A 22977-nucleotide genomic window follows, 5' to 3' on the forward strand; every position below is an offset into this window, starting at 1 on the left:
TGCTGATGCAGTCGATTGAGACTCATCCAATGCAAAAAAAAAGAAGAACAGAAAACAGAAAAACAGATATCCCAAGTTTAAATTGAAGGATTTGTATGGTGATGTTTTTATTATGCTTATTTGATTTCCGCGGGGGCGCTGACATCGACTCTAGGGCCGCAATGAAAAAGTAGCTAGCTACGTTAGCTAACTAGTGAAACATTTTTCACACTGCGTAATGAATGCCTTTTTGATGACGGTTGATGGTTGCTATGGGAACCACACTGTGGCGGTTGCGGGAAAACCTGATGTGCGGGGAATCCTTCGAAGTTTGGACGACGCTGTGATTTATTGCTACTGTTGCAATATTCATCTCATTCTCTATGTTTGCACCATTGATGCAAATGTTATATTGCACAATAAAGTATTAACCATGCAGCTGTGCACAGCCGCACACTCCTCCTCCACGCTGGCCATGTTCTATTCAAACTATTGTTCTCTATTCTATTATGCCCTGGCTGGCCTGTTCCATCATTGATCCTAGTCTCATCTGTTGGACTCAGGGATTAGTGGCCACATGACTAGTCAGCCTTCACGGTCGCTGGAGTGTGTTTCATTATTCAGGCTCTCCCGGTTTGGAGCAGGGCAGGGGCATTCATTCGAAGCAATTTTATTTAATTTGAACAACCGACTTCGAATTATATAAAATCACGTAAACTTTCTTTAAATTATTTGCATGGTCGAGGCTCTTTCTGTTAGCGCGTAGCCTATCTCTCGATTGGGTAAAGAAAGGAGCGCGTAATCCATTTCAGCCATGGCGCAGGGCATAACCGGAGAGAAGTATTGGGAGGATAGAGTAGCCTTCGAAACAGAAGGAGCAGGTCAAGAAGTTGTAGAATATGGTGATGTTTTGGAGCTTAATCGATTTGACGGACTACCCTACTCCTCTCGATATTACACATTACTGAAGGAAAGGATGGATCTGCCAGTTTGGAAAGCCAAGTGTGATTTCATGGACAAGCTGGCCAACAGGCAGTTTATTATTGTCTCTGGCACGGCAAGAACTGGCAGAAGCTCTCAGGTGAGTTGATTACTCTCTGATAATAACAAGGTTTTATCTCACACAAATATGTGTGTAATGCAGTTACTATTGACTGCATCCCAAAAATCTTTCCTTTCTCCCAAAGGGTGCACTTGTTCAATTACCATAATGAATTTGAAAGAAAAGGACTGGTATAAGAAATAGGCCTATGGTGGAATCTCCCTCTAGCCCACGCCCATACTAATTCAATATTTTTACATTAGTGGGGAGTACTGAACCGGTGCACACTTCAGGAGAAAAGAGAGATGTTCAAACTGGTAAGAGAAATTAGGGTTTTTTGGTTTAACGCTCTAATTATGACAGAAGGACGTGATTAGAAAGGATAATCTGTTGTGGCAGTATGTTTCATGTTCTTATCTTTCCCTCCTGTGGCATGCTCAGATCCCCCAGTGGTGTGCAGAGTTCTGCCTGGCTGTCCAGTACCAGAATGGCATGGTGGTGTGCACCCAGGTCCACAGGCAACATACAGTGGATCTGGCCCTGCGTGTCGCTGATGAGATGGACGTCAACATCGGCCATGAAGTGGGCTACAGCATCCCCCTAGAGACATGCTGCTCTGGTGACACTGTTCTCAGGTCTGTAAACACTATTACACACATTGCTCACACACCAATTCACAAACACACACACACACTCTTTTTCTCATACACACTCACACACTTACATCACCTCCCTCATCACCCCCCGCCTTCTTGGTGGCTGTCTTTTCTTTTTTTAAAGAACTGAACAAAAGAGTTGAGGAGCCTCTTTTCTTGGGGCTCCCCTGCAGCTGCCCAGCTCTCACTCTGACCATATGCCACACTCCCGCGTCTCTCACTGCCATAAGTCAGCCGGGGAACAAAGACCCAAGGCAAACTAAGAAAACAGGCAGACAGGGAGACCTAATGAATCCCCTGATTAGACTAATAACTACACTCTTAGAAAAAAAAAGGTTGCTATCTAGAACCTTAAAGGGTTCTTCGACTGTCCCCATAGGATAACCCTTTAAAGAACCCTTTTTGGTTCCAGATAGAATGATTTTGGTTCCAGGTAGAGAATCATTTTGGGTTCTACATGGAATCCAAAATGGTTCTACCTGGAACCAAAAAGGATCCTACCTGGATCCAAAAAGGGTTATCCTATAGGGACAGCCAAAGAAACCCTTTTCTAAGAGTAAGGGTTTACCTTTACATTTCTATCGAGCAATCTGTAACACTTCAGCGATACAGATTGAATAGAGCCCTAAATTACACAAAGTAGCCAAGCACAGCAGCTTCATTAAGGACCCTTCCAGGAGGACGGCTATTCATCTCCTAATACGTCATGTTGTCTTACACCTTTGGCTTTAATTTGCTATTAGAGCACTAGAATTGATTGATTTTATGTTTTTGTAAATAGAGTGTATGTACTTGATAAATCACTTTAGTAGAACTTTATCAACACATATGCTACTACCACAAAATGTTACCCTACGCCTGTTTGCGACCATTTTCTTCTTCACCACCCCAGGTACTGCACTGATGACATGCTGCTCAGAGAGATGATGTCAGACCCCATGCTGGAGCACTACGGTGTCATCGTCATCGACCAAGCCCACGAGAGGACGGTCAGTACAGATGTTCTACTGGGTCTTCTCAAAGACATCACCCTGCAGAGGCCCGAGCTCCGTGTGGTGCTCCTCACAGCTACACACCCAGGACCCAAACTACTGGGCCACTACAAGAATGTCCCACTGATCCAGCTGGAGGGGGTATGTTCAGCGGAGGTGGTGTATACTGGTACCAGCCACAAGGACTACTTCTGCTCTGCCCTGCGTCTGGTTCTGGAGATACACCACTCCCAAGAGGAAGGGGATATAGTCGTGTTTTTGGCCACAACTCAAGTAAGATCTTCTTAAAATGTCATATCCTAGTCTACAGTCTGGGAACGTGGAAGAAGCCATACCATGGCAACTGTTGCTTCGACAACAGCATTACTCAACCTTCTCTTGTGTTTTATTAGGAGATAGATCTTGCCCGTGATATCCTCCTTCGCGAGGAGGCCAATATACCCACACATCTAGGGGAACTTCTCCCTATCTCGGTGCACCCTGGGCTGGGTGGAACTCTACCCATGCCGGGTGAAGAGGAAGGCCGGTGCAGAAGAGTATTCCTCACCTCCAGTCCAAATGAAGACCTCTTTTGGGCTGTGCACATGCTGAACTTTGTCATTGATGCCGGTGTCCAGAAAAGAAATGTGAGTAACTTATTGCTGAATAGTTATTTTAAGCAAACCTTTGTACCCCTTTTTGGTAACAAGATTGTAATAAATGGTAATTAGTGTTTTTTTTTTTAATGAATGTGTCTTTCCTCGTGTTATAGGTTTATAACCCTAGGATCAGGGCGAACTCAGTCGCCATTCAACCTATCAGTCGGATCCAAGCAGAAAGCCGCAAACAGCTTGTAGGACCAACAGGTATGACGAAGACTGAAATCAGTAACAAAGTCCAGGTATTGAAGTCACACAGTTTGGAGGGTCATGTGTTCTTGCTAACCTGAGAGCATAATTTCCCGCAGGGAAGACTTTTTGTCTGTACCCAGAGGACACACCCCTGCCCAGTGAAACACGCCCCCACATCCTTGAGTCTGACATCACATCCACAGTGCTCTTCCTGAAGAGGATGGACATCGGCGGTCTGGGCCGCTGTGACTTTATCGACAGGCCAGGTACGGAAAGACAGGCTGAACACGTACAGGCTCTTTCTTCAACATAACTTTTTTTAATTGTATCTACAGTACATATGTGACAGGGTAGCTAAATGTATACAAACTGAGTGGAGTGATACATCAGCTAAATTAAATTACATTCTTAATGCACAAGGCAATAATGTTGTTTTGTATTTAAGTTTTTGAGCTCCATGCATCCTGTAGAGAGACACATTTTGGGTTGAGCTTAGTTATTTCGTTTTTTCCCGTGTGTCCAGTACAAACAGGCCTGTTGTGTGGTATTGGGTTCTATTGGAGGTCGGTGAGGCATGCGTTAGCTGAGCTGACAAGCACTGTTCTACGGCCAATGTTTGGAGAGCTGGCCTAGTGATGCAGCAGCAGCCATAGAGGTCTAACACTCATTAACGATGAGTTTAGTCATGCTCTCTCTCTCTCTCTCTGTGTGTGTGTGTGTAAAAGCCCTGCCAGGCACTACAGCGAAATGATCATGTGCAGCTGGGCAATGTGGGCATTTCACTATAAGCCCCATGAATGAATGACATTGATTGAAAGCGTGTGTTGATGGGTGTGATGTTATAATTATTATTATTATTATGTTGCTGATGTTGTGATGCTGTTTTTCAGGATTAGACTATCACAATGATCATAACGGGACAGTACATTTCAGATGTTTATTGCCCTGTATACTGTAGCTTTTTTCTTGTTGAAAACAATGTTACATCCAAAACCCTCAGTGTAAAGCAAAGCCTCTCATAACATTTATTTTGCATAGTGATGCACAGCTGATATTAGGATATTGAGGACTTAAATGTTAATCAGTTTAGCCTGCTTGCTGGTTGTACCTTGAAAATAATCTGTTTTACAAGGTTGTAATCACATAGTTTACAGGTGACTTTCTTTACAAAGTCAGATACTTCACAATTCTGTCACGCACAGTTCGATTCATTTCCGTGGCGGTGTAATTTCCACCAGATCCGGAGGGTCTGATGCAGGCCTTGGAGGAACTGGACTATCTAGCAGCCCTGGATGACGATGGGAACCTGTCGGAGATCGGCATCATCATGTCTGAGTTCCCCCTGGAGCCCCAGATGGCCAAGACACTACTAGCCTCCTGCGAGTTTGACTGTGTCAACGAGGTGGTCACCATCGCCGCCATGCTGACAGGTGTGTGGGACTTCAACTTATGCTCTGTGGTCTGTATACCACATGAAAGGTTTGTGTTAACACACACCACCACCATGCTGTGGTCATGCTTGCACACCTCATACAAAGTGAAGTCACGTCAATCCTCACATATACTTCATAATGTACAATATTAGTGTGCTAACCCCTTCTCTGACGCTGCCCCTCTTAGCACCAAGCTGCTTTCTGGTCCCCTCAAGGGAGTTGAGGCTAGAGGCCTCTCAGTGTCACCTGAAGTTCCAGCACCCAGAGGGAGACCACTTCACCCTCATCAACATCTACAAGGCTTTCAAACAGAACCAGCATGAGCCCTGTGAGTTCACATAGGCACATAGGCATACCTGTAGCCACAGTGCATAAAACCCTAATTTACTCTCTCTGGTTTGGCATTTTCCAGTTGTCAGTGTGGAGAAGTGGTGTCAGGACTACTTCCTGAGTCTGTCTGCCCTGCAGACGGCTGATGCTATCCGCTCTGAGCTGACTGACATCCTGAGGAGGATAGAGCTGCCTGTCTCCATGCCTTCCTTTGGCTCCAAGGGAAACACTCTCAACATTAAGAGAGCGCTGCTAGCTGGCTTCTTCATGCAGGTACAGTAATATGGCTTCGCTTCTACCATTAGCTATCTATTGATAACTGTTTACTTCTCTAGAAACTTGAAAGATACAATCTACCTTTTACTTCCTCGTATCATTAGCAAGAGCAGTGTGCGGGTTTCTCTTTTCTTTGAAGTTATCACATTGTTCCCATGCACCTGCAAAACAATATCTCAGATGTGCGCGTTCGTTTTGAAGTGAAGCTTGAAGTGATTATAAAAGACATACTGTTATGACTTTCAGGTGGCAAGGGATGTGGATTCATCGGGGAATTACTTCATGTTGACACACAAGCACGTGGCCCAGATCCACCCTTTCTCTGCCTACGGCACCAAGACACCCAAACTGGGCCTGCCGGAGTGGGTCCTCTTCCATCAGTACTCCTTCTCAGAGGACAACTGCATCCGCACCGTGTCCCACATATCCCCAGAGGAGTAAGTGGATTAGAGGTGGAGGATGTTCTTTGAACTTTGTTCAAAAAGGGCTTTGTTGATGTGAAGTAACCATTTGCAAAAGATATAGAGCAACAAAATCATCCAAACATAACATATATAAATATAATATATTAAAAGATAATTAAATAAAATACAAATATATGAATAGGTTAGAACTGTGTCTAGCTTATAACCTCCAATAGATACATTTACTTAGACATTTACTTCAGGGAGTGACACGAGTTCCCACACACTGCTTTCCTTTTTGCACCACGCTCTTCACCATGGCACATTAGAGTCAGATTGTAACGGGCGGGGGTTTTCTTAATCCTGCCCTCCAGTATCAGCTGGTTAAACGGGGATTAGGGATAGCACAGCTACAGAGAGGATGCTGGTTTAATGGGGGCTGTTAATGACAGAAGGCTCGGCAGCCTTCACATGCCGTGTTAAGTTACACTCTGAAATGTTTTTAAAATTATTATTATTTTTTTTAAATCGCTCTAATGTTTACCAAATGGTGCTCCTGGCAACTGTTAGACTGATGTTACAGTAAGTGCTCTTTCCAACAAAGAGATTGGATGTCATTCATAGATCCTTGATTGCTGAATTTTGGTCAATTGCAGTGAACATCATTGGGAGATTCTCGTTCTTTGGTCTATGATAATCTTAACTAATTTCAATTCCCTCTCACTGTAATTCAAATTAATTTCAGGTTGCTCTCCATAATTGCAGTTGACCCAATGTTCCCGTGCTATGTTAAATTCAAATGAAAATGAATAAGACAATACTTACTGTGAAATCAGAACAAGAGCCAAATGAATAAAAAGGCAAATATATCAGAGAATATTGGGTTGACTCGCCCAATGTCCAACTCCATGTTCACCAATGATTCCCTCCCTCTACCCAGGTTCATTCAGATGGCTCCACAGTACTTCTTCTTCAACCTGCCTCCCAGCGAGAGCAAGGACATCCTCCAGAACATCTTAGACAATGGAGCTGAACACTACAAAGCGAAGAAGCTTCAAAAGAGCCCCAGCCTAGAGAGCATACCCGAAGTCACCGCCAGTTGTGTCATACAGTGATTGTGAAGGCCTTGGTTGAGAATGTCTTGGAGGCATAAACTCCCTACTCATTCCCCGGTACTGTATTATATGATCCTTTTCACCAGTGTTACCTTTCAGTCTTCTCATCACCAGTGTTACCTTTGAGTCTTCTCATCACCAGTGTTACCTTTGAGTCATTGAAACTAAGAATAATGTTAATGTCAGGCTATTAGTTAATTACTGGAATTGAATTATGGGAAGAAAAGTTACACTATCTGTCCAGATTGCCAATGTGTTAGTTTTAGCAATATTTATATAGGCATCCTTTCTAGTCAATGTATATTTAATTTATAGAGTCCTACGTATGTACAGGGATGTACGTTGTTTCTTGGAACTTGCAGTTTAATAATAAACTGCAAATCTAGGGCTCTACTCAATCCGTATTGCGAAAGTTCAGTATTACAGCGTGATTTAAATGTAAAGGCAATGTTCCCGCACTAGAGAATGCATTCAAGGTAAATGCTGCAAATGTCAGCTCAATCGGAAATGACCTTTACATTTCTATCGCGCAATCTGTAACGCTTCAAATATGTATATTTAGTCAGTCCAAAAGCAAAAAAAAACAGCTTAGACACTTAACCCACACGGGCGTATTCTTTACACTTTGCCCTTATCCTCCACTGCTCAGTTGGACCATTTCCCTTACCTTTCTGTTAAATGACTCTAGGCTGTCATAGTGCATAAAATGTGTGTCCCAGACGGATTAGCACAGAGGAGCAGAAACAGAGTAGCACAGGGACATCATTTGGGTTTGTTGCTCCATCTGCTGTGAAGAGAGAAGGGATAGGTGGGGTGGGGGTGACCTAATTCAGGGACAGTGCATTACAGTATTGTAGCTACATGAGGCATTACAGCACCATGTGACCTCTTTAGTCCTGCATACATAAGATCCAGGGCATTTTATATACAGACAGAAATAAGTTGAACTTCTTGGCACTAAGGTTGGCGTTGTGTAGTAGTGTTCATACACTCGTTACCAACGTGAACCAAGACAAGGTGATTAGAAATATATACTAACCTTTATTTCAAGTCAAGGCAAACATGCAGGCACACACATTCAAACATAAATACCGCAACCAGTACAAATTATCCTTTGAATTAATCATTTGCATTCAACATTGCCTGCAGGCTATTGCACATTTTCACTTTGAAATGTTGTAACATTAACTTCATTTCAGCTTCCGCAACTTGCCTCATTCCATACCCTGTTTCTTCAAAGCAGTTACTATAATTCAGGTTTATAAAACCAAATCCCGTTGCGATACGAGTACTCCAACGTTTAAGTTCATGTATCCGTCATTTAGTTAGGGAAAACAAATAAAATGTTATATCTGTAACTTAATTTCCAAATCCCCTTTACAAAACAATGTCAGTTGAAAAGGTGAAGTGCAGGAATTGTAAAACAAAATCTACCAAAAGGCAAAATTGTGGATTGCTCAATGTGGTAGTAAGGCACAGCTGGTGATAATTTCACATTGCAGGTGCAAAGAGCATTGAACACCTTGATAAGGGTCTGTTATTTCGGTTGTCATCATGACCCTGCCCCAGAAGTCCCCACTTCCTGTCTGTGGGGTCAGCTGTTGCAGGAGGTCAAGGAAGAGCTCTACACATCTGAGGAGTGGAGCAGTCTTCAGCATGAAGTAGCTTAGAGTAACCATTCTTAAAGGTCTTCAGAAGCTCCTCGACCTTATTTCTATTGTAAAAAACAGTCATTGTTTTTAATCAAAGCTATGCTTAAAGGGATAGTGATTTAGTAAATTAAGCCATTTTCCACTTAACCAGAGTCAGATTAACTCATAGATACCATTTGTATGTCTCTGTGTGCAGTTTGAATGAAGTTGCTAACTAAGGTCAACACAATTAATAACTAACATTAACACAGCGACTGGAAGAATTCTAGCTGTACCTGAAGATTTCCAGTCATTGCTCTAATGCTAGTTAGCAATGGCTCACGAAACTACCTTCAAAGCTGCATGCAGAGACATACAAATGTTGTATTAATAAGGTGTACAGCAGTCAACGTCAACAGTGAGGAGGAAACTCCGGGATGCTGGCCTTCCAGGCAGAGTTCCTCTGCCCGTCTTAATCTTAATCTTTTATTAGCCAGTCTGAGATATGGCTTTTTCTTTGCAACTCTGCCTAGAAGGCCAGCATCCCGGAGTCGCATCTTCACTGTTGACGTTGAGACTGTTTTTTTGCGGGTACTATTTAACCTGTTTGGGCTAGGGGGCAGCATTTTCACTTTTGGATGAAAAGCGTGCCCAGAGTAAACTGCCTCCTACTCAGTCGCAGATGAGTTATTAATTGTGTTGACCTTAGTTAGCAACTTCATTCAAACTGCACACAGAGACATACAAATGGTATCTATGAGTTAATCTGACTCTGGTTAAGTGGAAAATGGCTTAATTTACTAAATCACTATCCCTTTAAGCATAGCTTTGATTAAAAACAATGACTGTTTTTTACAATAGAAATCTTATCCCAGAAGAGTTTAAGGAGAAGTTTATCTAAAGTTCCATGCATAACAGGTGTATTTTCATCAACATCTTTAATGAGTATTTCTGTAAATTGATGTGGCTCCGCAAAATCACCACATGTTTTGGAATCAAAACATGCCAATGTAAAATGGGATTTTTGGATATAAATATTCACTTTATCAAACAAAACAAACATGTATTGTGTAACATGAAGTCCTATGAGTGTCATCTGATGAAGATCAAAGGTTTGTGATTAATTTTATCTCTATTTGTGCTTTTTGTGACTCCTCTCTTTGGCTGAAAAAATGGCTGGGTTTTTCTGTGACTTGGTGGTGACCTAATAATCGTTTGTGGAGCTTTCGCTGTAAAGCATTTTTGAAATCAGACACTGTGGCTGGATTAACAAGAATTTTATCTTTAAAACGGTGCCTAATACTTGTATGTTTGAGAAATTTGATTTATGAGATTTCTGTTGATTTGCATTTGGCGCCCTGCAATTTCATTGGCTGTTGGTGAGGGGTTCCGCTAGTTCCAAGATAGGTTAATGAAGCTGCCAGTTGAGGACTTGTGAGGCGTCGGTTTCTCAAACTAGACACTAATGTACTTGTCCTCTTGCTCAGTTGTGCACCGGGGCCTCCCACTCCACTTTCTATTCTGGTCAGTTTGCGCTGTTCTGTGAAGGGAGTAGTACACAGTGTTGTACCAGATCTTCAGTTTCTTTGCAATTTCTCGCATGGAATAGCCTTCATTTCTCAGAACAAAAATAGACTAATGAGTTTCAGAAGAAAGGTCTTTGTTTCTGGCCATTTTGAGCCTGTAATCGAACCCACAAATGCTGATGCTCCAGATACTCAACTAGTCTAAAGAAGGTCAGTTTTATTACTTCTTTAATAAGAACAACAGATTTCAACTGTGCTAACATAATTGCAAAAGGGGTTTTCTAATGATCAATTAGACTTTTAAAATGATAAACTAGCTAACACAACATGCCATTGTAACACAGGAGTGATGGTTGCTGATAATAGGCCTCTGTACGCCTATGTAGATACTCCATTCCAAATCAGCCGTTTCTAGCTACAATAATAATTTACAACATTAACAATGTCTACAATGTACTTCTGATCAATTTAATGCTATTTTAAATGGACACATTTTTTATTTTTTTTCCATAAAAACATGAACATTTCTAAGTGACCCCAAACTCTTAAACGGTAGTATATATACAGTACAAAATCCATGTGTACGTGTGTATAGAGCGTATGCTATTGTGTGTGTGTGTATATGCATCTAATTTTACTGCTTGCATGAGTTACTTGATGTGGAATAGAGTTCCATGTAGTCATGGATTTATTTAGTCCTGTGCGCCTCTCATAGTCTGTTCTGGACTTGGGGACTGTGAAGAGACCTCGTGGCATGTCTTGTGGGGTATGCATGGGTGTCCGAGCTGTTCACCGGTAGTTCAAACAGACAGCTCGGTGCATTCAACATGTCAATAACTCTCATAAATACAAGCAGTGATGAAGTCAAAACTCTCCTCCACTTTGAACCAGGAGAGATTGACATGCATATTATTAATATTAGCTCTCTGTGTACAGCCAAGGGCCAGCCATGCTGCCCTGTTTTGAACCAATTGCTATTTATTTTCCTAAGTTATTTTTTGTGGCACCTGACCACACAACTGAACAGTAGTCCAGGTGCGACAAAACTAGGGCCTGTAGGACCTGTCTTGTTGATAGTGCTGCTAAGAAGGTAGAGCAACACTTTATTATGGACATACTTCTCCCCATCTTAGCTACTGTTGTATCAATATGTTTTGACCGTGACAGTTTACAATCCAGGGTAACTCCAACCAGTTTAGTCACCGCAACTTGCTCAATTTCCAAATTATTTATTACAACTTTTAGTTGAAGTTTAGGGTTTAGTGAATGATTTGTCCCAAATAGAGTGCTTGTAGTTTTAAAAATATTTAGGACCAACTTATTCCTTGCCACCCATTCTGGAACTACATGCAACTCTTTGTTAAGTGTCGCTGTAGTAGCTGACCTGTATAGTGTTGAGTCATCCTCATACATAGACACACTGGCTTTCCGCAATTCATTAGTAAAGATTACTTTTTTCAAACGGGCCAAGACAACTTACTTGGGGAATTCCTGATTCTACCTGAATTATGTTGGAGGCTTCCATTAAAGAACACCCTCTGTTAGACAGGTAACTCTTTATCCACAATATAGCAGGGGGTGTAAAGCCATAACACAAGTTTTTCAAGCAGCAGACTATGATCGATAATGTCAAAAGACATTACAGCCCCCCAATCTTTTCATCATCAATTTCTCTCAGCTAATCATCAGTTATTTGTATTAGTGCTGTGCTTGTTGAATGTCCTTCTCGATAAGCATGCTGAAAGTTTGTCAATTTGTTTACTGTAAAATAGTAATGTACCTGGTCAAACACATTTTTTTCCAAAAGTGGGTTGTTAACCGGCTGTTTGGTCGGCTATTTGAGCCAGTAAAGGAAGCTTTACTATTCTTGGGTAGCGGAATTACTTTTGCTTCTCCCCAAGCCTGAGGGCACAGATGTGGCAAAAAGGATTGGCAATATCATCCACTATTATCCTCAGTCATTTTCCATCCAAGTTGTCAGATCCCGGTGGCTTGTCATTGTTGATAGACTATTTTTTTCACCTCTTCCACACTGACTTTACAGAATTTGAAATTACAATGCTTGTCTTTCATAATTTGGTCAGAGATACTTGGATGTGTAGTGTCAGCATTTGTTGCTGGCATGTTATGCCTAAATTTGCTAATCTTGCCAATTTAAAAAATCATTAAAGTAGTTGGCAATATCAGTTGGTTTTGTGATGAATGAGCCATCTTTCCATGAATGATGAAAATGTGTTTGCCTTTTTTCCCAGATTTTCATTTAAGGTGCTCCAAAGCTTTTTACTATCATTTTTTATGTAATTTATATTTGTTTCATAGTGTAGTTTCTTCTTTTTATTTAGTTTAGTCACATGATTTCTCAATTTGCATTAAGTTTGCCAATCGGTAGTGCAGCCAGTCTTAATTGCTATATTTTTGCCTCATCCCTCTCAACCATACAATTTTTCAATTCCTCATCAATCCATGGGGGATATAACAGTTTTTACAGTAATTTTCTTAATGGGTGCATGCTTATTAGCAACTGGAATAAGCAATTTCATAAATGTGTCAAGTACAGTGTCTGTTTGCTCCTCAATAAACAACACAGACCAACAGATATTCATTACATCAATAACATAGGGATCACTACAAAACTTATTGTATGATCTCTTATACACTATATTAGGCCCAGCCTTTGGAACCTTCCTAGATATGGCTATTATATTGTGATCACTACATCCGATGGATCTGGATACTGCTTTCAAGCTAATTTCTGCAGCATTAGTAAAGATGTGAACAGTACATGTTAATGATTTCTTTCCTGTGCTGTTTGTAACTACCCTGGTACGTTGACTGATAACCACAACCAGGTTGCAGGCACTGGTTACAGTTTGGGGCTTTCTCTTGAGTGGGTAGCTTGATGAAAGCCAGTCAATATTTTTTTTTAAATCACCCATAAAAATATACCTCTCTGTCACATACATTATCAAGCATTTCAACATCTTATCCAGATACCGACTGTTAGCACTTGGTGGTCTATGGCAGCTTTCCACCAGAATTGGATTAAGGTGAGGCAATGAACCTGTAGCCATATTACTTCAAAAGTATTTGACATGAGATCCTCTCATCTCTTTACAGCACATATGTCAGAGTCAAGGCCCGCGGGCCACATCCGGCCCGCAAGAAGGTTTTTTACGGCCCCTGGGATGATCTTGATTTATTATTAGAACCGGCCCGCAGCAAGCCGGCAGCCCGCAGATCTTTTACACGCACCAATACTACATTTCCCACAATGCAAAGGTGACGCACCGAGCAGTAGGCTGCTTCATTTCAATATTTATTGGCACAGCAGTCGTCAGCATCACAGTAAAATTAACTTTCAGATACCCATCAAAAATGGCAAAACGGAAGGTGGATACTGAGAACCGGGGGTTTCAAACAAGGTGGGAGTCGGAGTATATGTTCACGAAGGTAGCTGGAAAACCTGTGTGTCTTCTGTGTGGAGAAAGTGTGGCGGTACTGAAAGAGTATAATCTGAGACGACATTATGAAACGAAACACGCGGACAAAAACAAGAATATGGACATGGAACAAAGGCTACAAAAGGCAGAGGAATTAAAACGAGGCCTCAAATCTCGACAGGCTCTGTTCAAAAAAGCCAAATCACAAGGCCAGGCTGCTGTCAAGGCCAGTTTTATTTTGGCAGAAGAGATCGCTAAATCAGCCCGGCCATTTACGGAGGGGGATTTCATCAAAAACTGCATGATTAAAGTTTGTGACGAAGTTTGCCCAGAAAAAAGGCAACTCTTTTTAAATGTGAGTCTGAGCAGAAACACCATTGCCGAGAGAGTAGACCAGTTGTCCATCAATCTAAAAGAGCAGCTTGTGAAAAAGGGAAAAGATTTTATTGCATATTCCTTGGCTGTGGATGAGAGCACCGACATTTCTGACATTGCCCAGTTGTCAATTTTCATCCGCGGAGTGGACTCCAACCTAAGCGTGACAGAGGAGTTTTTGGCTTTACGTCCTATGCATGGCACAACTACGGGGCATGATTTGTATGAAGAGGTGTCAAGATGTGTAAATGAGATGGAGCTGCCTTGGGAAAAACTCGTGGGTTTGACAACCGACGGAGCACCTGCGATGTGTGGACACAGGAGCGGACTGGTGGCGAAGATACGGGAAAAGATGCAAGAGGAAAACGCGACAGGTGAGCTGACAGCTTATCATTGTATCATACACCAGGAAGCGTTGTGCGGTAAAGCCTTGAAAATGGAGCATGTAATGAGCATCATCACGCGCACAGTTAACTTTATCAGAGCCAAAGGTTTGAATCACCGCCAGTTCAAGGCATTTCTGACGGAGTTAGAAACGGAGCATGGTGATTTGCCTTATCACACAGAGGTGCGATGGCTAAGCCAGGGAAAGGTGCTTCAAAGATGTTTCGAGCTTCGTGAGGAGATTTGTCTGTTCTTGGACAGCAAAGGGAAAGACACAACACAACTCCGAGACGAAATGTTTCTGTGTGAAATGGCTTTTCTGTGTGACATTACGAGTCATCTGAATGCAATAAACTTGCAGCTGCAGGGTCGGGATCGTGTCATCTCTGATATGTACAGTACAGTGAAGGCATTTAAAACCAAACTGACTCTGTGGGAGACGCAGATGCGGAAAGAAAATTTGAGCCACTTTCCCAGCTGCCAGACCATGAAAGAGAAGCTCTCTACCAGTGCGTTCCCGAGCACACAGTTGGCTGATAAAATAGGTATGCTTGCCGCTGACTTTCGACGCCGATTTGCTGACTTTGAAGCACAAAAAAGCAGGTTGGAACTGCTCGGTAACCCATTTGCTGTTGACGTGGAAAGCTCACCACCAAACCTCCAAATGGAGTTGATTGACCTCCAATGCAATGATGCACTGAGGGCAAAATATGCGGCAGTGGGTGCTGCGGAGTTCGCCCGTTTCCTCCCCGGCACAATGCCCCAGCTGCGCATCCAGGCTGCTCAAACGTTGTCTATGTTTGGCAGCACATACCTGTGTGAACAACTGTTTTCTTTGATGAACCTGAACAAAACATCACACAGAAGTCGACTTACTGCTGAACACCTCCACTCAATTCTGAGGATTTCTTCAGCTCAGAGCCTTACCCCGAACATTGATGAACTTGTGGAAAAGATGGGACACCACCAAGTATCACCCTCAACCTCAAACAAGTGAACATTACTGTGCAATCACATATTTAGAGTTTTTACTCAGTTCAAGTTTAAAAGTTAAAATTTAATATTTGTTTTCACTGCATGTTACTTCTCCTTAAACAAAGTGTTGTTTTTGATTAATAGATTTTTGCACTTTATTTTTTTGTATTTCAATCCAATTATATTTTAAAAATATTTCAGTTGAGTGGATGATAGAAAATTGCTATTATTGTTTTTTCTTTGAAGTAAATTTAGCCCACTTTTGCTAAAATAGAAAATATAGTCTACTGATGGTGCCTTGAATACCGGTTTCTTTCATTTAATGTTCATGTTATGGGGATATTTATATAAAGGAAATTTGTCTTTTGTGTCTGTTGAAAATTAAAGATTACTGACAGAGCCATAAGAAAATATTGCTTTATTTATCTGATCATATTGTAATATATTTGTTAGGTTTTCAGTAGGTTCAATTAGGTTCACTAGACTATATGCGTCATTTAAAAATTTTTCAATGAACATTCGAACAGTCCGGCCCTCGTCTTGTAGCTGATTTTTTTATTTGGCCCTCCGTCCATTTGACTTTGACACCCCTGCTTTACAGGAATGTGGTTCTGAATATAAAAACAGCAACACCTACACCACTGGCATTTCTATCTTTTCTGTAAATGTTATAACTTTGGATTGCTACCACTGTATCGTCAAAGGTATTATCTAAGTCAGTTTCAGAGAGTCAGTGCTAGTGGAAAGCCTTCCCAAAAGAGTGGAAGCTGTTATAGCAGAAAATGGGGAACCAACTCCGTATTAATGCCCATGATTTTGGAATGAGATGTTCGACGAGCAGGTGTCCACATACTTTTGGTCATATAGTGTGGATATGAGCTGGCGAAGGGCAGACTACCATGAGTTTCATGGTGCTTTCAAGACAAATGGGAACTCGGCCAGCCAGCCCAGTTAAAGAGAAAGCAACAGACACAGCTTTGTGAGTGGAGGAATGTGGCTAGACCAACACACTGGAATTAAATGCTTAGGGTTCTTTAGATAATCAACATAGTACAGTGTAACTCGAGGTGTCGAGGGCAACCAGTGAACTATTAGTATTTTTAGAAGGCCGACATGATACAGTCATACATGCTGACCAGACCGGACAGGTCGCGTGCGTCGCAAAATAAATTTAGAAATCCATGTTGTTCAGTTATTGCACCCACACTGCTCGCACGCACCAACGAGCATCTGCGATGCCAAGGGCTAAAATAGAACTCCTTTCTATTTCTGACGCAGATCGCGCTGAAAGTCCTGCCCCTCTCATCTCCTCATGGGTTTATAGAAGCAGGTACCCACGTGCCATCTCCTCATTGGTTATACCCACGTGGGTGATTGAAAGACGAACTTTGTTGCCGGTTGTCATGGTAATACAATGAAAGTTTAGATGCGATCACCATAGAAATTCAAAGATGAAAAAGCCCGGAAGGAGGAGAGATGACTAGAAACGATTTGGTTGGCCGTTTTGTGTGTGGATTAATTGTCGGAGTAGAGGTCCTTGTGCATTTCAGGTAAAATAACAACTCAATGCTTATATCCCAGGACAAAATTAGCTAGCAACAGCAAACTAGTTAAATAGGACAAATTAACATTAGCTAGCAAGTGCAAGCTAACTAGCTAAATTGCCACACATTTTTAATGCTTTTCGATCTGTCTCCAAATTAATGTCATTGGTTCAGGGATTGTTTTGATATTTTAACCTGCGTGTCGTGATCGCGTTTGGTGTGGGGGGGGCAAAATAAATTTATGCACGAAGGCGCACACGCGCAGCCGGTTTGGTTTCCGAATTAGGCTGAAAATATTACGGAAAGTTCAGTATTATGCTTCTACTGGATGATATGTTTAGTCCTGATTTAGCCCTGCTGGATAAGGTTAATCAGGCCGTGTAGAACCAGTCCTTTCGTCACATTGGTTTGCGCTTCATGGTTGTCATCAGCTTGACCACCTGCAGCAGTAGGAAGGAGAAACTGAGCTCAAAGACACCGATCAACTGCATCACTTCCTTTGTGTTCAGCCCTGAGGAGATGGGGCCATCTGCACTACTGTCAAGGGGTCCTGTCAACTCTGGGCCATCCGTCTACCAAAAAAAGAATAATACTTTAAAAAAAAAAAATTATATGCATTAATATGGAATTTTAACAGATGGATGAGGCATGTGAGTAATTGGTGGTTAGAAGTAACCATAGATTCTCAAACAGAAGGTGCAAACTGAAGGGAATTTCTGCTATCCAAGTTCCAGTTCTAGCTCTATGTTTGTTTCTTCCTCTGTGTGCTCCTGTCAGGGTCTTTAGCATGGCCTAACTGCTCACTCTGAACTGTGAACACGCATTGTTACGCAATGACACCACCTTTCAGAATACTAAGACGGTTCTGACCTAGCGGGTGTGAATCTGGCCCTGGCCTGGGTGAGCCTCACTGACTAACCTGCCATGGTGAACTCGGCGAAGGCCACCCTCTCCAGCAGGGGTGCGGAGCAGCTCGCAGGGGGCGTCCTTCAGGCTGAGGGACAGGCGGACCGGACCGCCTTGCTGTGGCGCAGCTCAGGCTCCTGTGCCGTAGCTCTGCCAGGCTCCTGTGCCGTAGCTCTGCCAGGCTCCTGTGCCTCCTGCTCAATCTGGCAACACACAGGAATGACAGCTTTATTACGAACTACTGTGCTCCTATACACATGCTCAAATAACCATTTGACTTGTGAAAAAACACTAACCATTTCACCTAGGGCAGCATGTAGAGTTTGTAAGGTTAGTTAACTTAGACATATTCCATTCTGTTCATTCACCTACTATAAATCTCTCCAAGTGTGGCCCATGGCCTCTTACCTGTTCCTGGGCCTTCCTGGACAGAGGGGCAACTTCTTGCAGCAGAGTGGCCAGGCTGAAGTAGGTTGCGGACAAGTCCCACACTGCAGGGTGGTTCCCTCTGGTGGCCAAGGACTGCATAGCCCTCAGGTAGGCAGTCTATAGCCTGGAGAGGATCTCTGCTCTAAAGATCTCCGTCTATTTTTTAGAGCATCACATCTTAGTGAAAGCCTAGCAATTTTAAGTTGAATTGTCCTAGTTAAAGCCACCCCCCAAAAAATAAACCTTAGAGATCTTATGCATCAATTTTCAAAATGACACAAAAGTGACTGGCACAAAGGTAAGCAGATAGTACTGAGGAAAACTTACTGTGGAAAACAACATGGGTTGGTAGTCATTGAAATCATTATATGTCTACTAAAAAATGATATGGTTGTGGTACCTTATTGTAATAGAGAGCTTCCTCTTGGGAGAACTCTCCTCTGCAGAGACAGCAGTGGGCCTGGGCACAGATCCTCATCAGTTTGCCTGTGTTGCACAGCAGCAGAGAGGTGTTGGTGCTGTACTCGATGGCCTCAAAGTTCTTCATGCCCTTCTCAAAGCACGAGAAACTCTTCTTCCACATCTCCTGTTCAGCTATAGATACAGACTTGTTCACTGTAAAGGAAGGGGGATTAGAGTGAGGGAGAGGTCTGTATCCTGAACCTTTAACTGGAAGAACGATATCATGTTTGTGAAATATTTCCTATTCATAAATTAATTCAACAACCAACCATTTACAAAATCAGCATCCATACCTGATAGGCCAGACTGACTCCCTACCTTCCTTCTTAGTCTGCATGGCAGCAGCCTGGTTCATGTAGAAGACTCCTATCTCGTTGCAAATGTTGCCCAGTCTCTTCAGCACCTGGGCTAGCTGTTCAGGGCTGTGCTCCTTTACCACCCGGAGGTCAGCAGCTCGTAGGCCGCCTCATAACACTTACTGCTCACAAACAGCTAGTACTCTCGGTCCATGGCCAGATCACTGGCCATATTAAAGGCTGGGGGACAGTCACACAGCCAGAATTATCTTTAAAAAATAAAAATCACCTTTATTTAACCAGGTAGGCCAGTTGAGAACAAGTTCTAATTTGTAACAACAATAACGCACTGAATTTATATAGAGGATCGGTAAAGTTTTGACATAGTAAGCATTGTAATGTTAGCGTTTTATTATGACAGGTTCTTGCTTTTGAAAAGCACTACATTAAAATGGCAAGACCTATACATTCTAAATAATATTTAAACCTTTTGGGTCAATTGAACACATTAGGAGGGACGTGTTATATGTTAATCGTTGAAAAGTGTGCGAGTGTCTCCTCACCCTTGCAGCTGCTCTCTCTGTGCAGCAACTCCTGGTCCTTGTTGGTCTGGTAGCTGGACTCCTAAAGGTAGGCAGCACGGTTACTTGCATTCCGGGCCAGCAACAGATGGATGTCCCCACACAGAGACAGACACTGGACGCGGAACAGTAGCACCAGCAGGTACATGATACTCCTCACCGAACAGTAGGCATCTGCAGAGGGAGGGAGAGAAAATAAATTAAGTAATCGTAGTACCGCAGGGTTAATTTGAGGTGACGCAAGAAAAGTTGAACACTATTACAACCGGTTGCCTACCTTATCCATCAGTCCAACCTCCGACAGCCACTCTGATCAACGTTGACTACAGCATGCTTAGGCGAGCCGGAGAGGAGACATTGACCGTGGCACTGGAGGGTGAGTTTGATGTAGTGCAGGGACCGGCTGTTCTTCAGCAGGTTAGTGGCAGCGTCTGACAGTATGTAGTAGGCCTTGGGCACTTTGAAGAAGAGCTGCAGCTTCATACGGTGCTGCCAGGACCCTGGGATCATCCCTGATCGGGACAGAGGCTTCAACCAAGGAAAGAGAGGTTGAGGAACAGAGAGAGACAGAGGGGGAGGGCGGGAGAGATAATGTGATATCTGGTGGTAATATAGATATATAGGAATAAGGAGGAGAAATTTAGGTATTTACTAGGGGCAAATTCACATACAACAAGGAACCTGCTCATTATGGTATAACAACATTCATTATCAATAATGTCATATAGCTATGCTTCAGAATCTTGATGGGGTCCGTGATGGCCAACCTCTGTCCAGGAGAAGTGTGATCCCTTTCTCTACGGCCTCACTCCCATCCTAGTACTTCAGGGGGATGGGGGTGTTCTGGGTCAGCAGCTGGGAGGTCACTCTCCTTCTTAATGCTGCCATCCAACAGGCACTGCCAATCACATCCAACAGTTAGAGCTCACGGAACATAGCATTTAGTGACAACCATTCCAATAGTAATCACTACAGTAGAGACTCAACTTTAAGACATAGCTGAGGACATCCCGACATCTTTCCTCCTTGTTTTGAGAGATGGGAAATGCATAGATTGGCTGCAATATGGGAAAAGAACAGGATGAATTAATTGTCAAGATAAAACATCCAAGACTCTAATAGTCACTCCAGGTAGTGGCTAGTTTCTGGTTACTGTAGCTATGTCAAGGTTACATATCAACAAGGTCACCCAAACAGAGTAGCTAGCGACAAATGTGTGACACTCACCCTGATCTGATGAGTGTACTTGGACTTCTCTAGAACAGACAGCTCCCCCACTGATTTGATAATAGCTACAGCTTTGCTATCATCCTGTGGCTCCGAGGTGGTACTGCAGGAGCCATTCTCATGACTGTCCTCTGGTAGATCTTCTTGAGCCTCCTCGTCACTGTAGCTGTCCTCAAGAGCCCCCCGCCCACAGCAACGTTCCGATTGTCCCATAATGCTTCCTGTTCTGGCTCTTCTTCAGCATCATGTTGCTAGCCACTCTGCAAGAACAACAATGCACATTCTACAAAACAGAATGTATGAATGGTGCCATCTGTTGGGACTAATTTGCCATTAATGCATTGACTGATAACACTGCGCGTTGTGCACTAGTTTCAGGTATACTGTGTTGATACCGTACCAGGTTGCAGGCACCTACTTGTAAAGAGGCATATCCACGGGCAGGGTGAAGGGGTTCTGGCATTTCTCCTCTGCTGCTTCCTCACAGAGAGTGATGAGGTCATACAGCTTTACGATGTCACTTCCACTAGCCAAGGAACCACAGAAACAGGCCAATTAGATGAAGTAGGCCTACTACCATATAGTAGTGTTTTACCAGGTCATTCTCACGTGTATTTGGTAAGTCATACAGGAGGTACAGTTAGTGTGTTGTCTCCCACCTCTGAAGAGCCAGTTGGTATAGCCCTTTTTGGTGCAGTTACACTTGAGAAAGAACCAAATGTTCTGAGCAATGTCTTTCACAACCATGGTTGAGAAGGTGGAGTTCTCAAGATCAGGGATGTTCTCTGTTTAGATTATCTCATATTTCTGACCAAAGACCAATCAGCACTAACATTAAAATAGTATTAAATTGTGAATAAAGTTACTCATTTGGGCAGTAAAAACAAGGCTTATTTACAATGGACGATGCCATTGACGTGAAAGCACATGACGAGCTCTGGAATATTGCACATCAGATTGTCCAGCCTGTAGTCAATACCTGCGAGAATGTTGATTGGCTTGAGGTTATTCCTAAAAAAAGAAAGAACCTTCTAGGTATTTTGCAGGGGAACATTGCTGTGGAACAATAGTAAAACAACTGAACATTTTTATATTGACCGACATGAATAATGGCCATTGTTCCCCGTTTTTCATGATTCTGACCTGAGCCGCAGGCTGGGTAGCATCCTTCTCCAAAGATAGGCATGTTGGACCCCACCAGCATGTGGATGTCCTCAAACATCCACAAGATGTTCCTCACAAAGTTATTCCTCAAACCCTGTTAATCAAGTTGAGGGAAAAAAGTTGATTGGATACTTGAATTGAATAGATTTAACTCATTTACAATCAAAGAAACAAATGCTAACAAAACAGAATAGAGAAAATACACAGCCTCCTGAGATTGTTGATGAAGTTTCTATATCACTAGCCGACCTGACTGTTCTCCCCTTTGTTGAACAATGTGGTAAGGTTCTGCTCTTTGGAAGCCACTTGTCCCAATGGATACTTGCTGTCCATGGGAACACATTCCTGTAAGGAATGGACATACAGTCACAAAGGAAGAAACTGTGAAACTCAACAAGAGCACAGCAAATCACCAGGTACTGCACCAGGTACTGCACATTTCCATAAAGTGTGGCCTACCTCTGTGTGCTGCGGCCTCCTCCGAGTCTGAAGCAGTGCTGATGAAGGTAACGGGCCAGGAGGGACCAAATCCTCCGCCCCACACTCCTCAACAGGGTTGTCTGACATTGAGACATTGAGGAGTACAACCATTAGGATTTACTCTGGCTCAAATAAGGTTCTTGTTTCTATTGCAAGTCTTTCACGTGACAAGTAGGTTAGAAGTCCAACCTCAAGTATCTCACTTGAAGTATTTGAACTTGCTTTTTGGTACCAGTGTTCTTTACTCTTCTTTTTCCTCTGCCACTTCTGATCTATTACCCTCTGGTAAAACTCCATCACCCATGTCCAATCTCCTCTCTGTGACATAGTGTAAAAACAGAACATTACAATCAAATGTATTTTTTACAAGCATCGTCAATCATCCAGATATGAGCTTTCTCACATTCTTCATTGACATTTAAACAGGCTTCCTCTCCACTGGCTGTCTAACTGTACCTGAGAAGAACTCATGAAGAGCCAGTTCATCTAGAAGGAGAGTC

The 22977-nt window shown here is 42.7% G+C and overlaps 1 protein-coding gene and 1 pseudogene across 3 annotated transcripts; one reads left to right on the forward strand and one right to left on the reverse strand.

Annotated features, from left to right (window-relative positions):
* The first annotated feature begins 305 nt into the window (after positions 1 to 305).
* dhx32b (DEAH-box helicase 32b) lies at positions 306 to 7447 on the forward strand. 2 transcript variants are annotated; one of them, XM_021580541.3, is made up of 12 exons: positions 480 to 1060; positions 1285 to 1338; positions 1463 to 1656; positions 2570 to 2942; positions 3062 to 3295; positions 3421 to 3514; positions 3616 to 3765; positions 4738 to 4929; positions 5120 to 5260; positions 5345 to 5535; positions 5785 to 5975; positions 6883 to 7447. In XM_021580541.3, exons 1-12 carry the CDS (start codon positions 794 to 796, stop codon positions 7055 to 7057), a joined length of 2256 nt encoding a protein of 751 aa, XP_021436216.1. In that variant the 5' UTR covers positions 480 to 793; the 3' UTR covers positions 7058 to 7447. The 2 variants fall into 2 exon arrangements, with proteins under 2 accessions (XP_021436217.1, XP_021436216.1); XM_021580542.3 differs by lacking the exon at positions 1285 to 1338 and having other exon boundaries at positions 306 to 1060.
* An 8596-nt stretch (positions 7448 to 16043) lies between these two features.
* Positions 16044 to 22781, reverse strand: LOC110503094 (erythroid differentiation-related factor 1-like; annotated as a pseudogene). Its single transcript, XR_016491242.1, has 17 exons — positions 22757 to 22781; positions 22457 to 22557; positions 22247 to 22342; positions 21977 to 22091; positions 21813 to 21840; positions 21252 to 21359; positions 20834 to 21093; positions 20594 to 20664; positions 20430 to 20504; positions 20278 to 20287; positions 19969 to 20134; positions 19589 to 19780; positions 19048 to 19265; positions 18668 to 18882; positions 18247 to 18423; positions 17852 to 18041; positions 16044 to 17372 (listed from the first exon to the last, which is right to left on the reverse strand). The product of XR_016491242.1 is annotated as an erythroid differentiation-related factor 1-like (transcript).
* Positions 22782 to 22977: the final 196 nt, after the last annotated feature.

Source organism: Oncorhynchus mykiss, chromosome 23 (genome assembly GCF_057628025.1).
Source record: "Oncorhynchus mykiss isolate SJ-2025 chromosome 23, ASM5762802v1, whole genome shotgun sequence".
Taxonomy (NCBI): Eukaryota; Metazoa; Chordata; class Actinopteri; order Salmoniformes; family Salmonidae; genus Oncorhynchus; species Oncorhynchus mykiss.

Excerpts from the sequence above, each read along its gene's own strand:
- dhx32b (XM_021580541.3), top strand. The coding sequence starts at position 794 with ATGGCGCAGGGCATAACCGGAGAGAAGTATTGGGAGGATAGAGTAGCC. Across the intron at positions 2,943-3,061 it reads TGTTTTTGGCCACAACTCAA|GAGATAGATCTTGCCCGTGA; the intron begins GTAAGATCTTCT and ends GTGTTTTATTAG. Across the intron at positions 5,261-5,344 it reads ACAGAACCAGCATGAGCCCT|TTGTCAGTGTGGAGAAGTGG; the intron begins GTGAGTTCACAT and ends GGCATTTTCCAG.